This window comes from Bubalus bubalis, chromosome 7 (assembly GCF_019923935.1).
Source record: "Bubalus bubalis isolate 160015118507 breed Murrah chromosome 7, NDDB_SH_1, whole genome shotgun sequence".
NCBI lineage: Eukaryota > Metazoa > Chordata > Mammalia > Artiodactyla > Bovidae > Bubalus > Bubalus bubalis.
The window spans coordinates 110,769,337-110,782,700 of record NC_059163.1 but is presented as its reverse complement, the minus strand read 5'-3'; the positions used below and the strand labels follow the sequence as shown (position 1 = coordinate 110,782,700).

General features: G+C 37.1%; 1 protein-coding gene across 11 annotated transcripts in view; it reads right to left on the bottom strand.

The window, feature by feature from the left end:
- FAM13A (family with sequence similarity 13 member A) overlaps positions 1-13,364 on the bottom strand; it is a 333,264-nt gene that overhangs the window by 274,345 nt on the left and 45,555 nt on the right. For all 11 annotated transcript variants that reach the window (XM_044946341.2, XM_044946346.2, XM_044946337.2 and 8 more), the window contains exon 3: positions 11,576-11,785. In XM_044946341.2, coding sequence (XP_044802276.2) covers positions 11,576-11,785 — 210 coding nt within the window. The remainder of the gene's footprint in view (positions 1-11,575; positions 11,786-13,364) is intronic.

Sequence of the window (13,364 nt, the reverse complement as noted above, 5' to 3'; positions counted from 1 at the left end):
ATGTATACTTATCCACACTATGTGTGGTGTTGATCACATGCTTTCTGTGTGTCTGACTGTCTCTAACACCAGGGACACAGCACTAAACAAAATAAACATCATGCTTTCATTAAGCATATTCTATTTGGGGAAAGAGGGACACGACTGAGCAACTATGCACTGCACAATGCAGATATATTAAAATATTTTAACTGTTTCAGAAAAGTGTGGTTACTTCTAGAACCAAATTGGAATAAAAATTAGGATGTGTATAATTTATGAACCCAAAGAGCTTAAAAAAACTTTGTACATGAAATAATGGTTAATAATTGAAACAGACATCATTTTCCCTAATATCAATCTCTTCCTAGGAGAAGAACTAACTTTTTCTATTAGTGAAAAGTGCCATTTCAAATTATTCATGTTTCTTACAATATTTTCATTATTGGCTGAATGTGACCCGTTTTTTTTGTTGTTGTTGTTTTTTTAACCTAAACCATGAACAAAAAACTAGCACCCAGTATGTGTGGTATACAGGTAAATGACTCAGCAGTTGAAGAAAACTGTACAACCAGAACTTCTGTTCCAACTCAGCAGTTGAAGAAAACTGTACAACCAGAACTTCTGTTCCAGATTAGGTAGCAAACACTGAAGCATGTGACAAGTATTTGCTCTCATTAAAAAGAGATTACAATCATAATCAGCAATAATGGACCTAATCACGGGATGGCACCCTACTCTTATCTGGACATTCCTCCTAGTGCTTGTCATGTGCTTTGACTTTTTGATGGCCAGGAAGTTATACTGTACATACAATCTTAGCCTCAAGCAGAAGAAAAAAAAAAAAAACAACAACAATTGGCAAAATGCTAATCTCTACTACAATATATCTCAGGGCCATGGGAAGGTCAGCTATTAAAAGAACCAAAATATTTAGCTTCATGGTGCCAGATTATTGAAGTAGCTTTTTATTTCCTCATTAATGCTCACACAAGGATTTATGAAAATGTGCTAATCTATTAGAACAGGGAGTTGATGCTGACTCGGAAGCTAGAGAAAGGCCGCTAGCTCAGGAATGTGGACCGCCTCCAGAAAGAGAAGCCAGCAAAAATCAGGGACTGCAGCCTCACAGCCACTTAGAACTGAAAGCTCCCCAAAACTCAATGAGCCTGGAAGCAAGAACTCGGGCCGACACCTTGGTTTGGACCTTGTGAGAGCTGAAGAAGAGAAACCAGCTGAGCCTACACAGTCCTCATAGGACAATGAGACAGCAGCACGTGATGTTTTAAGCCACTATGTTTCTGGTAATGTGCCACAGCGGCACTAGCCATCGCACACATCCCCAGCTAGACATGACTAGACGGAAACAGAGACCTTCATTAACTTTTCCATGTTCATACAACTACCAAGCAGCCAAGCTGCAACTCAAATCCTGGCAGTCTGACCTCAGAGCATAGGCTCTGATCAGTGCATGCCTACAAAGCTCACTTATGAGTATCGCTATCACACAGAACCTAGCACACCGTCTCAAATATGTCAGTATTTAAATGTTTCTTGAATCAACAAATAAATAAGCAGAACTGGTGAGGAGTAGTAGGAAACTACTCCTGGGAGTAGGAATCTCCATTCATTTACAATCAAATATAACATCTTAGGTCCCGGGGTATATGTGGGGAACAGCATTTTAATAAAAGACTCTTAAGAATTTCTGGGCACAAAATGCTTCATAAAACAACTAAGAATAAACAAAACACGAATTCTGTTTTTTTATAAACATGCAGAAGAATGGGGAAAATCATCATAAAATGCCAGCTATCCTGGATTAGACCGGGTTTTACCTCTGCATTTTATTTCTTGTGAGTGGAACCATGTCTTTTTAGAATGAGGAGAAGTATATATACATAATTCTATCCTATGATAGAATGGTATTTTTCCATGTGAAAGGAGAAGTTATATTTTTACAGCTCTCTTGCAACCCTTGCCCATGACAAAGTTCTCAAATCCTCACACAAATTTCTCAAAGGGCAGAATGATAATGTAACTAATAAAAATTAATAAATGACAACCTGTTCTTAGACGTTATTAATAAAACTACAAATCTTATCATTCTGATTAGCTCCTGCAAGATGTAGAGTTATGTTTATTGCCAAATTAGCCTGTATCTAGACTGACACTGCCACTCCCAGAATGGACCTGCATGGGAAAGCAAAGGCAAAGGGTGCAGGAAAAACAAGAACTAGATGATGCTTTACATTTCAGTCCTATAGCCAAAAATTAATGCTCAGTGACACCAAGTAGTACATCAGCAAATCTATGCTGCAGACATTCACTGAATGTCTGTCAGTGGAGATGAAGACATCAATTAAAAACATAGCAAGCATTTAAATATATATATATATTTGCTATAAATATATAGCAAAACTGGGAGCTCACATCTAGGCTAAATGTGAGACACAAGGGTGTAACAGCTGAAGATTTTGTTTATAATGTAGGAACGTCTATACACCAGAGAATGGGAAAAGCTATCATTCCAATATAGGAGGGGCAGCCTCCCACAGTGACGCTAATCTTCAAAACTACTGGCAATATTGCTGCCAATAAAACTTGGCTTTCTCCATAAAGCTAGTGCTATACTAAGTGGGCAAAGTACAGTAAGTATGTAGTTTCAGTGCAAATCGTGTTACTACTATTCTGCCTAATCCCCACTACTGAGCCAGCTGACACTATTGCTCAGCTGTAAGTGGACTGGACTTATTTGATGTCCTGTGACTTAAACCACTAGCCAGAGTTATTTAAGGTTGTTTTGGATGTCCCCTTCTTCCCCTGAAGTCTTCAAATTGTTTATAGACTCAGTGTAAAAGTTGACTCTGCTCGTGGGCTCAGCAAAGCAAGGGTTCAGGACAGGGCTTAACACGGTTCTGGTACAGCTGCAGGTGGCTAGCAAGCTGGTCACTTGGCATCCCTTCAAACCAATACAATTTAAACAATAAACAAATTTTCAGTATTTTATGAATTGATTCTATTGATACAGGTTGTTTTACTTTTTTTTTTTTTTTTTTAGTAAGTCCTTTGTTGGCTGTTCTCTCTTTTCGTCTTCCAGCTCAATCTAAATAAGACTTCTTCATGAAAGCATTCATGAAGAGTGCAGAATTTACTGAAGATTTCAGTCAGTTTGTGATAATTTATTCCAAAATCCCCCAACAGACATTGTTTTCATGGCCCTGGAGCTTCTGGATCTCTCTTTTTCCCCTTCAAGCCTATAATTTTCATGTTATTATAAAACTCTACCACCTGTACTATGAGGATAATGAAAATGAAAAACACAGACAATAACAGGTATTGTTGATGGTGTAAAGAAATTGAAACTTCCATTAAATGCTGATGAGAATGCAAAATAGTACAGCTACTTTGGAAAATTGTTTCTTAAAATGTTAAAGTCACCATTTGGCTCAGTAGTTTCACTCCTAGATAGATACTCAAGAGAAATGAACACATATGTCCATATAAGAATTTGTACATGAATGTTCATAGCAGCATTATTCCTATGAGCCAACAGGTGAAAACAACCCAAATGCCCATCAATTAATGAATGAATAAATACAGTGCAGTATAGTCGTTCAATAGAATACTACCTAGCCATAAAGAAACAACACACTGATTTATGTTCCAAGATGGATGAATTTTGAAACTTATGCTAAGTGAAACAGGACAGTCACAAAAGACAATATATTGTGTGATTCCATTTATAAGAAATGGCCATAAAAGACAAACCTATATAGATGCAAGGAGATTAGTGTTTGCCTACGACTAGTAGGAGAGGAGGGGGGAAGTTGGGAAGGAATGGGGAGTATATGCTAATAGGCTTGGAGTTTCTTTGGGAATGATAAAAATATTTTAAAACCAGATAGTAGTGATGATTGCCCTCTCTGAATACATTAAATACCACTTTAAATTGTACACCTTATAAAGGTCAGTTTTATGGTATGTACATTGTATCTCAAGAAAGAATAAGGTGATTCTGCTGACTTTAAAATCCAGTGTAGGAAAAAGTCTGAAGAAGAGAACTTTCCATTAAAGATGAGTTTATCTACTTTTCCTCTTCATATCTCACTAAGATGACAGGAATTTTTTAAGGTGTAAGCCATCAAGGATAAAGAGAACACAGCTGAAAAGACAAGAGTAAACCAAGGATTTCAGCAAATTTACATACACGCACATTCACAACACATACATACCTCAAGACCAGTTGTTCTAATGCAGAATAATTTTGCTCAGTCTTGACCTTTCCAAATTTGCATAATCCCACGCATTACTTAACACTATCTCACAGTGTCAAAGGCCATTAAGAGGAAAATATTTATATGTACTCAGTAAACCAAAGATCATCTAGCTACTAGGATCTACAACCTTAGAGACCATAGGGAATTATAAATAAGAAAGGCTTTTTTTCCTGTCACATGGATCTGGATGGAAGCAGGACTAACTGGAATATCATAAAAATGTATAAAGTCATGTGTGGAAACCTGCGTTTCCTGGCACCACGTTTTCGATTTATTCCAGTAGAGGTTTCACACATCTGAGTGACTGGCAGCTTGGGCAGATGGCAATGCTTTAATTCTGCTCTGTATTTAGGTCTTTACCCAGGACAAAATGCATAATTTATATATTTAGCATTGCTTATAGAAAACCTAAAACACACACACTGAAAATGCAAAGGGCTTAGACTTGGAGTTTAATATAATGATTGTTTTTCATAGAAACAAATGTGTGAGTTTAATAATTTTGAAAGGAAAGGAACTTCTCAGTAAGAAGGAATGAACCTAGGGAAGGAAATATTTCATTTTTCCTATGGTGCTCTTACTACCCAAGGGGTAATGACTTAATAACTAGTACATTATAATTTGCAAGGCAAAACCATTCAGCTCACATCAAACAATGCCAGTGACACTATGATATAGAATAGACAAAAGACAGCCTTAACTCAAACTTACCTAGTGAATTCCTCACGTAAGGAAAAAAAAAATAGTGCAAGGCTCAAGCCCCAAGTCAGCAAATGAAATAAGCTTTCTTTACAATCAGGCATTATGCTGATTAAGATAGTGTTACTAGGGTGGTTTTCTTACAAAAAACAGATGTAATCTAAATTATCAAAGCTCAAAAGCTAAAATTCAGAGGCACTTATCTCTCACACATTGTTTACACAGCTGCTATTATAAAATTCTCCCCATTTAAAATCAAGCATGGGATGGGTGAAAGGTAAAGGCGAATGTCCATTTAAAGAGACAAACTGATCACATATTCTTCCCAAAACCCTATTTAACTGACAGTAAAATGATGCTTAAAAAGTGTAAGCACCCATGGGCAAAAAAAGAACAGCAGAGAAGACAGAAGGAGAGGAGATTTCAAAGCCATTTGGAAGTGAATGCAAGTGACTGAAAACAGACAGACTGCATGCAAGCCTGTCAAGCTTCAGGCAGCCTCCACCACCCCAGCACCCAGGCAAGCGAGCCAGCAGACAAGAGTGCTGAGGCTTAGGCTCTGCATAGCGTCAGTGAATTCGTGGACATCTGAAACAGCTCAGGTCTACAGTGAGGAAACAGCTGAAAATGTGAAGATGAGTGAAAATGTGCTAATAAATAACAGGCCCATTAGCATACTTCCCATCTCCCTCCCACTCCTGCTCAAGGAACTCAATAGCTGAAGAGAAAAATATGCCCACATACTGACATTTGTGGTTCCCCAATGAAACAGCTCGAGTTTCCTCTATCCCCACCATCTAATCCTCCTGAAGTGAGGCACGCCAGTAGACAAGCCCACTGGTCCACGTACAAAACGCTACTCCTAAATCTCGACAGCCAAAGATCCTCATATGTTTGAGTAAAGAGAGAAAAAGAAATCCCGCAAACAGAAATATAGGGGGGAAGAAAACCAAACCAAAGCCACATAAACAAACATCCCCAAAAGCCTTATTTGTATCTCAGAAAGAAGAAGAACACAGTGCAATAAAAGAAAGTACTTCGGAAAAAAATAGAGCATGAATATGTTCAATATTAAAGTCAAAGGCTAAAATTTTAAAATAAGGTCAGAAAATAAAATTGATTAAATTTCACAGAAAACAGAATTTAAAGATGATAATCAAACCTCTACAGGAACAGTAAAAGATAATACAGGTACATTTCCAAGACCAAAAGACAATATTTTCCAGGCTGAAAGGATCTGCTGAGTGTCTAACACAATAGAGAGAAAAGACTAGCAGGACGGGCAGGTCTGGGAAGATTGGGGAAGGAGGCTCAGGGTGACACCTACTACTGGGATTCAGATGAGAGAAGAAAGAGGGTCTAAGAGCAATCTCCCCAGAAATAAACAAGTGACAAATTATTTGACATTTTGAAAAGAACAGGCAATGGTGGATGCATTGGAGCAATCTAAAAAATGCAGATTATTTTCATTCACACAAGTCCCTATAAATCTAAGAGATATTAACATCAGGCAATATACTTCACACAAGTACACACCCTTACATAGTGCTAACAGGGCATACCTTAATTAAATACAAAAATTATCAGCTAAAATTGTGGTAGAATGATGCTGGAGTAAGTAACAGTGTAACAGAGCTAATTTTGCACATTTCTTTAGCAGAAACAATGAGATAATATCTGGAAGTAAGTCATCAAGATAAAACATATTATCAAATGGAAAGAAATATCAAAAGAACAGCTAGACAAATGAAAACTGATTTCCTCTGGGAAAGAAAATTAAGGGCAGCCAAAGCATGTTCAGGGGTTTACTATGTAAATCTTTCCACTTAATTTAATTTTTTAATAAAACCATATGCATATATTAGTCTGACAAAAAGATTTCTTTAAATAAAGGAAAATGTTAAAAGCAATAAGATGATGAATTGTATCAAGTAATAAAATTACTTAAGAATGTGTCACTTCAGTATTTGATTAAAAATGTTACTGACAAACCACCAAACCAATTGGATTGTATTAACCATTCATCCCGGCCTCTTCCCTAACACACACTATGTTCACTGTTGCAATCTGCACCTCTGTTTTCCAAACACCTTTGTTTTTGTAATCCTTTCTTCCTAAAGCGCTCACCATTTGTGGTAATTCTACCAGCCCTCCAAAAGTCCCAGTTCAAGGATCACTTCCTTCTTTCATAAACCCTTCTTATCATCTGATTTAGTAAGGATTCCTCCCCTCAAACTCACTTTGTTTTGTGTATCCTGGCTTTCTGTGTACCTGTTCTATTCCCCTAATATACCTGTAAGCTCACTGATCACAGGACAGTACCCTACTCTTCTATGTGAGCAATAAAATACCAAACGATGCCTTTGCGTGTGTGAATGCTCAGTCGCTCAGTCATGCCCAACTCTTTGAGACCCCATGGACTGTAGCCTGCCAGGCTCCTCTTGTTCATGGGATATTCCAGGCAAGAGCACTAGAGTGGGTTGCCATTTCCTCCTCCAGGGAATCTTCCTGATCCAGGGATCGAACCCATGTCTCCCGTAGCTCCTGCATTAGCAGGTGGATTCTTTACCACTAAGCCAACTGGGAAGCAACAATGCCTTTACCTCAATTTATAATTAAAAAAATTTTAATCACTGATTTCATATAAAGGAGTCCGGTACTATTTGTAACATGCAATATTTGCAGGCTCACACTTTCATTAAAATTATATAAAACACTTCAAAAAATAAAAATTGATAATTGATAGCTATTCCAAAAATATTCCTGATGAATTTCTAGAAGATTTGGTCCATTTTGTGTGATTTACCAGGCGGAACAACAACCAAAAGTTCAAACAGTTTCAATTAATCTGGGCAAGAATTTTGAAATCTTCATTTAACTCCAAACTGGAACTCACTTTCCCCCCTTTCCTTCCTCCTCCTTAATCATTAGGCAGGTAGGTGCATTCACTCTTCTGTAACTTGTAATTTTTTATTTAGGAAACAGGGACATTAGAATAAAGGGACTAATTTTAAGGTTAAAAGTTAAAAACTTGAAGGAAATCACACTAAATGGTTCATCTTTGTATAACCAAGAAACCAAGGGGTGGGAGCAAGGGCTGAGGATAAACTGGTACATAAGCATGGGGATGGAAGGTTGCATTAAAACTATGGATGCCTGTGTCTCATCTCTAGAGATGATGATTTCGTATGTCCAGGATGTAGTGATCTCTGGGATTTTTCAAAGCTTCCCAGACAATGTTTATGGGTTGCCACAATTGAGAAGCACAACTTAACATTTATTAAATATATGGTACCAACACTGTTCTAATTGCTTCAGTGAATAAATCAGTATCCACAACAAGCTCAGGAAGTGCACTCCATAGTAGTAAAACTATGTGTGGTGGTTTTTACAGTGTCCACAAAGTCCGACACTTCTTCTTTCAAAAGATGGTGCCCAATTCCTCTCCTCTTGAATATGCTCCTAATGAATATAATGTAGTACAAATGATGCTATTTGATTTCTGGGGCTAGGCCACTGAAAGGACGGCGTCCATCGCTCCTGATGTGCTCACACTCCGGGGAAGCCAGCTGCATGCTATGAGAACACTCAAGTAGCCATCAGGAAATGCTCACAGAGAAGGAACTGAGGCGCCTCACCAACAGCCAGCACTACACTGTCAGCCATGTGAACAAACCACCCTGGAAGCAGATCTCCCAGCTCCAGGCAAGCCTTCAGATAACTGCAGCCCTTTGACAACTCTTGAGAGCAACTTCCTGACAGAAAATACATGTTTAACGTAGTTTTCAGACAGCTGTTGTGTAGCGATAGATACCTGATATACTAAGACACAGAAAGGTTAAGTAACCGTCCATACTAATGCAGCTGGCAGCAGGCACACTAGTCAGAATGGACCCAGAGCCCATGCTCTAAACCGCAGGCTGTAATTTCCTCCTCCAAAATGAATCTTATTTTCTCTGTATCTCATTAGAGTTGATGCTGGAATCAAGAGAGATTATATAAATAAAGTATCCTCTAGGTATTACGCAGTGAGTAGTCACTAACTAGCACCTATTATCTCAAGAAGGAATAAATTCTTACAGAGAATCAATATTAAAATATAAACAATTTACAGAAAATTATACAAAAAAAATACCCAGTAGTATTTTTTAGACAGCTTATCATTTATTTTAAACTCATTCCTTATTCCTATCTCTGCTAGTCATTAAAGATTTCTAAGAAAAAAGCATCAGTTCCATAGTAATTAATGATTTCTATTCTAGACAGTATCTAATTAGCATCCTCTGTAGGCATTTTACTAATTAATTTTTAATAATACATACAGAAAATTGTGATAATATTTTTTTTAAAAAAAAAGCAGTACTATGGACTGAATTATGTCCCTACAAAGTCAAAGGTTAAAGCCCTAAACGCCAATGTGACCTAAACTCCAATATTTGGAAGCAGGACCTTTACAGGGGTAATTAAGGTTACATGAGGTCAAAAAGGTGAGGCTCCAAGACCCTCTTCAGATTCAATGCAATCTTATCAAATTACTATGACATTTTTCACAGAACTAGAACAAAAAAGTCTTAAAATCTGTATGGCTAAACAAAAGGCCCCATATAGCCACAGTAATCTTGAAAAAGAAAAATGGAGTTGGAGAAATCAGGCTCCCTGACCTCAGCCTTTATAACAAAGCCACAGTCATTAAAACAGTATGGTATCAGCACAAAAACAGACACACACATCAATGTAACAGAACAGAGAGCCCAGAAATAAACTCACACACTTATCAACTAATCTGTGACAAAAGATGCAAGACTATGTAATGGGAAAGGACAGTTGCTTCAATAACTGGTGCTGGGAAATCCATACAGTTATATCTAGAAGAATAAAATCAGATCATTTTCTCACACCATATAAAAAATAAACTCAAATTGATTAAAGACCTAAATCTAAGACCCAAACCATAAAACTCCTAGGAGAAAACATAGGCAAGACACAAACTGCAGCAGTATTGTTTTGGATCTATCTCCTAAAGCAAAGGAAACAAAAGCAAAAATAAACAAATGGGGTCTAATTAAATGTAAAATCTTCAGCATAGCGAAGGAAACCATTGAAAAAAATGAAAAGACAACCTATTAAATGGGATAAAATATCTGTAAAAGATATGACCAGTAAGGGGTTAACATCCAGAATATATAAATAGCTCATACAATTCATTATCAATAAAAACCAAATCAATTAAAAAATGGGCAAGAAGACCTGAATAGACAGACATTTTTCCAAAGAAGACATACCTTTGGCTAACAGGAGTGTGAAAAGATGTTCAACGGCACTCATCATTAGAGAAGTGCAAATCAAAACCACAATATGCTACCACCTCGCACTTGTTAGAATGGTTATCATGAAAAAGACCACAAACAACAAATGCTGCTGAGGATGTGGAGAAAAGGGAAGCCTTGTACAATATTATTGAGAACTGGTGCAACCGCTATGAAAACGACTATAGAATTTTCTCAAAAAACTAAAAATAGAATTACCATTATAATCCAGCAATTTCACTTCTAGATATACATATATCCAAAAAAATGTAAACACTAATTTGAAAAATACATGTAGCCCAATGTTCACAGTGGCACTATTTACTATAGCCAAAATATGTAAGCCAACTAAGTGTCCTTTCATAGATAAATATGTATATACATATGTGTGTGTGTGTGTGTGTGTGTATACACACATATCTCAGCCATAAAATAAAATGAAATTTTGACATCTGCAACAACGCAGATGAACCTGGACAATATTATGCTTAGTGAAATAAGTCAGATAGAGAAAGACAAATATTGTCTTATCACTTATATGTGAAATTGAAAAACATAAAGCAAATGAATACACATAACAGAACAGAAACGGACTTGGAGAAAGAGAGGACATCCCAGTAGCTACCAATGAGAAGAAAGAAGAGATAAGGGGCAAGACAGGTAGGGGTAGGGGATTAAGAGGCACAAATTATTACATATAAAATAAATAAGGTACACGGATATATTGGACAGCACAGGGAATATAGTCAATATTTTATAATAACTTTAAATGAAGTATAACATATAAACATTTTGAATCACTATGTTGTACACCTGAAACTAATATAATATTGCAAATGAACGCTACCTCAAAGAAAAACAGATGCTTAAGAACCTCTAAACAATCAATTTTAACTTCAACTATATAAAACAAATACTATTTTAGGACTCAATACTGCTTATGAGAAAGCACACTACTGACTTTTCAGTCTCAAAGGACACTAAGCACTAATTAATATTCCCTACACAGAATTTAATGCCTCAGTCTTAGTACTTCGATGGCAGTCACTAACTAGTCAGAAAAGAATTTCTTTGGCCCAAAAGCACCAGGGCTTTTAACTATTATGTTATTTATATATTCATATGCCAACAGTCTTAGAAATTATATTTAATAATAGCATTTCATAATTAATTTAGTATTATTTTAGGGTAGAAGGTAAGGATCTAGAATAAGATAGCAAGGTGACAGTAATGGAGAAATTGTAAATATTTAAAATCTGTTAGGTGAAAAATAAAATTGCTTTAATTCCTAGAAGGATTTGGTGTACTGACCCTGAAAGAGCTGAAGGAAGCGAGGCTGCAGCGTGGAGGTGATCACACTCTCGGGCAGCTCCCTCAGGAAGAGCTTTAACAGGCTGGCCGCCGCACACACGTCCCCATCTCGCCCTAGCTCCACGGGCACCCCGCTCTCAAACTTCCATCGAAGCTGTTCCACCACCTTGACGTTGCCATTCACCCGGAAAAGGCCTTCCTGGGTGAGTCCTGAAACAGCCAAGACGACACACAGAAAATAAACAGAGGTCTCTCACAGATACAAACTCGAAAGAACAGTAACAAATAAACCGCAGTATAAAATGTCCTGAATAATTATCAAGCACTGGAAGATTTTCACATGTTTATAAAAATGTTTTCTTAGAATAATACGTTTTCCCATTTACTGTATATCAACCCAGAACATCATATATGATTGTTGTGAAAGCTGACCTCTAAAAATAAGGTCAGGACACAACAGACACAGAACACATACTACTCTATAAAGAAATGTCATTCATATCTTCTACAGTATACAACAGAAATTTACTCTGGGCTCCAAAAACAACTTATCATTTTGAGAACAACTATTTAAAAAAGAATAACATGTATGTTAGAAACTTAACTGTATGTAATTACCTTTGCAATTATTTGATAAAGAACTATTACTTCTTTAGTAATCAATAAATACAAACTGTAAGACTTAGAGACTGTAAAGTAGTTAAGAAAAGATCTTGGCCTTTAGCCTATTGATCTGTGATTATTCGTGTTAGTTGGGGTCAGCAGAGAAGGCTTCATGGAGAAGCCGCTCATTTATTTTGGGGCCCTCTCCAGTGCTTTATCCCTGTTTCTGTACTCTTAATTCTGTATTCTTTCTCTTAAAGAGGGCCACAAGAGGATTAAGCATCACAACCCAAAAAAACTTAATCGATCCCTGACAAAGAGAAACCAATATATGAATAGAGAAGCTGAGAGAGGAGAACAGAGAGAAAGGTAGGCAGGTAAAAATATGGAGTGTTTAAGTCTAAGAGTCATGAGTAAATAAAATGGAAGAAATGGTTAAGTATAGGGTAATGCATGTCAAGACAAAGGGCAAAGACTTTATCATAATTTATCAGTGGAGCATTAAATGTGTGTTTGACTGTGGGAGACAACATAAACAAGGCTGAAAGAAGACCTAGCTAGCTAAGTAGAGAATGCAGAGGGCAGAGAGTTTGCTTTAGGGCGACTTACAGTCTATGTAAGGCAGTAAGACAGAGACTATGGTGGGAAGGGAGTGAAAAGGAAAGAATAAAGATGATTTGGGAACTTGGCACATACAAAGAAAACAGAGGAGTGGAGAAGATTGAAAAATAACTTTAATATTTGAAAACTAGGAATTCAGGAAAAAGTACTGTAAAGAATGAGGGGGTGGGGGGGTGTGGTAGAAGGGTGGCAGCTGGTTTGAGATCGAGGACAATGATTTCCAGCTCAGTGTGCTGGGTTCAAGGAGACAAAGTACCATGAAAGCAAGTGAATCAGATGGTGGAGGAATGTTGAAAGTGTGAAAAACAATCTAAGAAAAGAGTAACCCACGGACTCAACTCGCCACTCTCTTTTTGAGAGTCCAATGGTGAATTTCAGCCAACCACCTAAGCATTGAGGCCTATCTGAATTATTTAGATGGCCGGTGTTTGTTCCTATCAGCCTTGGTTTCTCTCTCTTTCCTCTAACTGTATTTCTCTTTCTAAAGAAAAAGAAAGCTAATTTCATTTTACTTTGTAATTTGATAGACATTTATGAATCCTTTAATTCAGCAAAGTACCCTGCA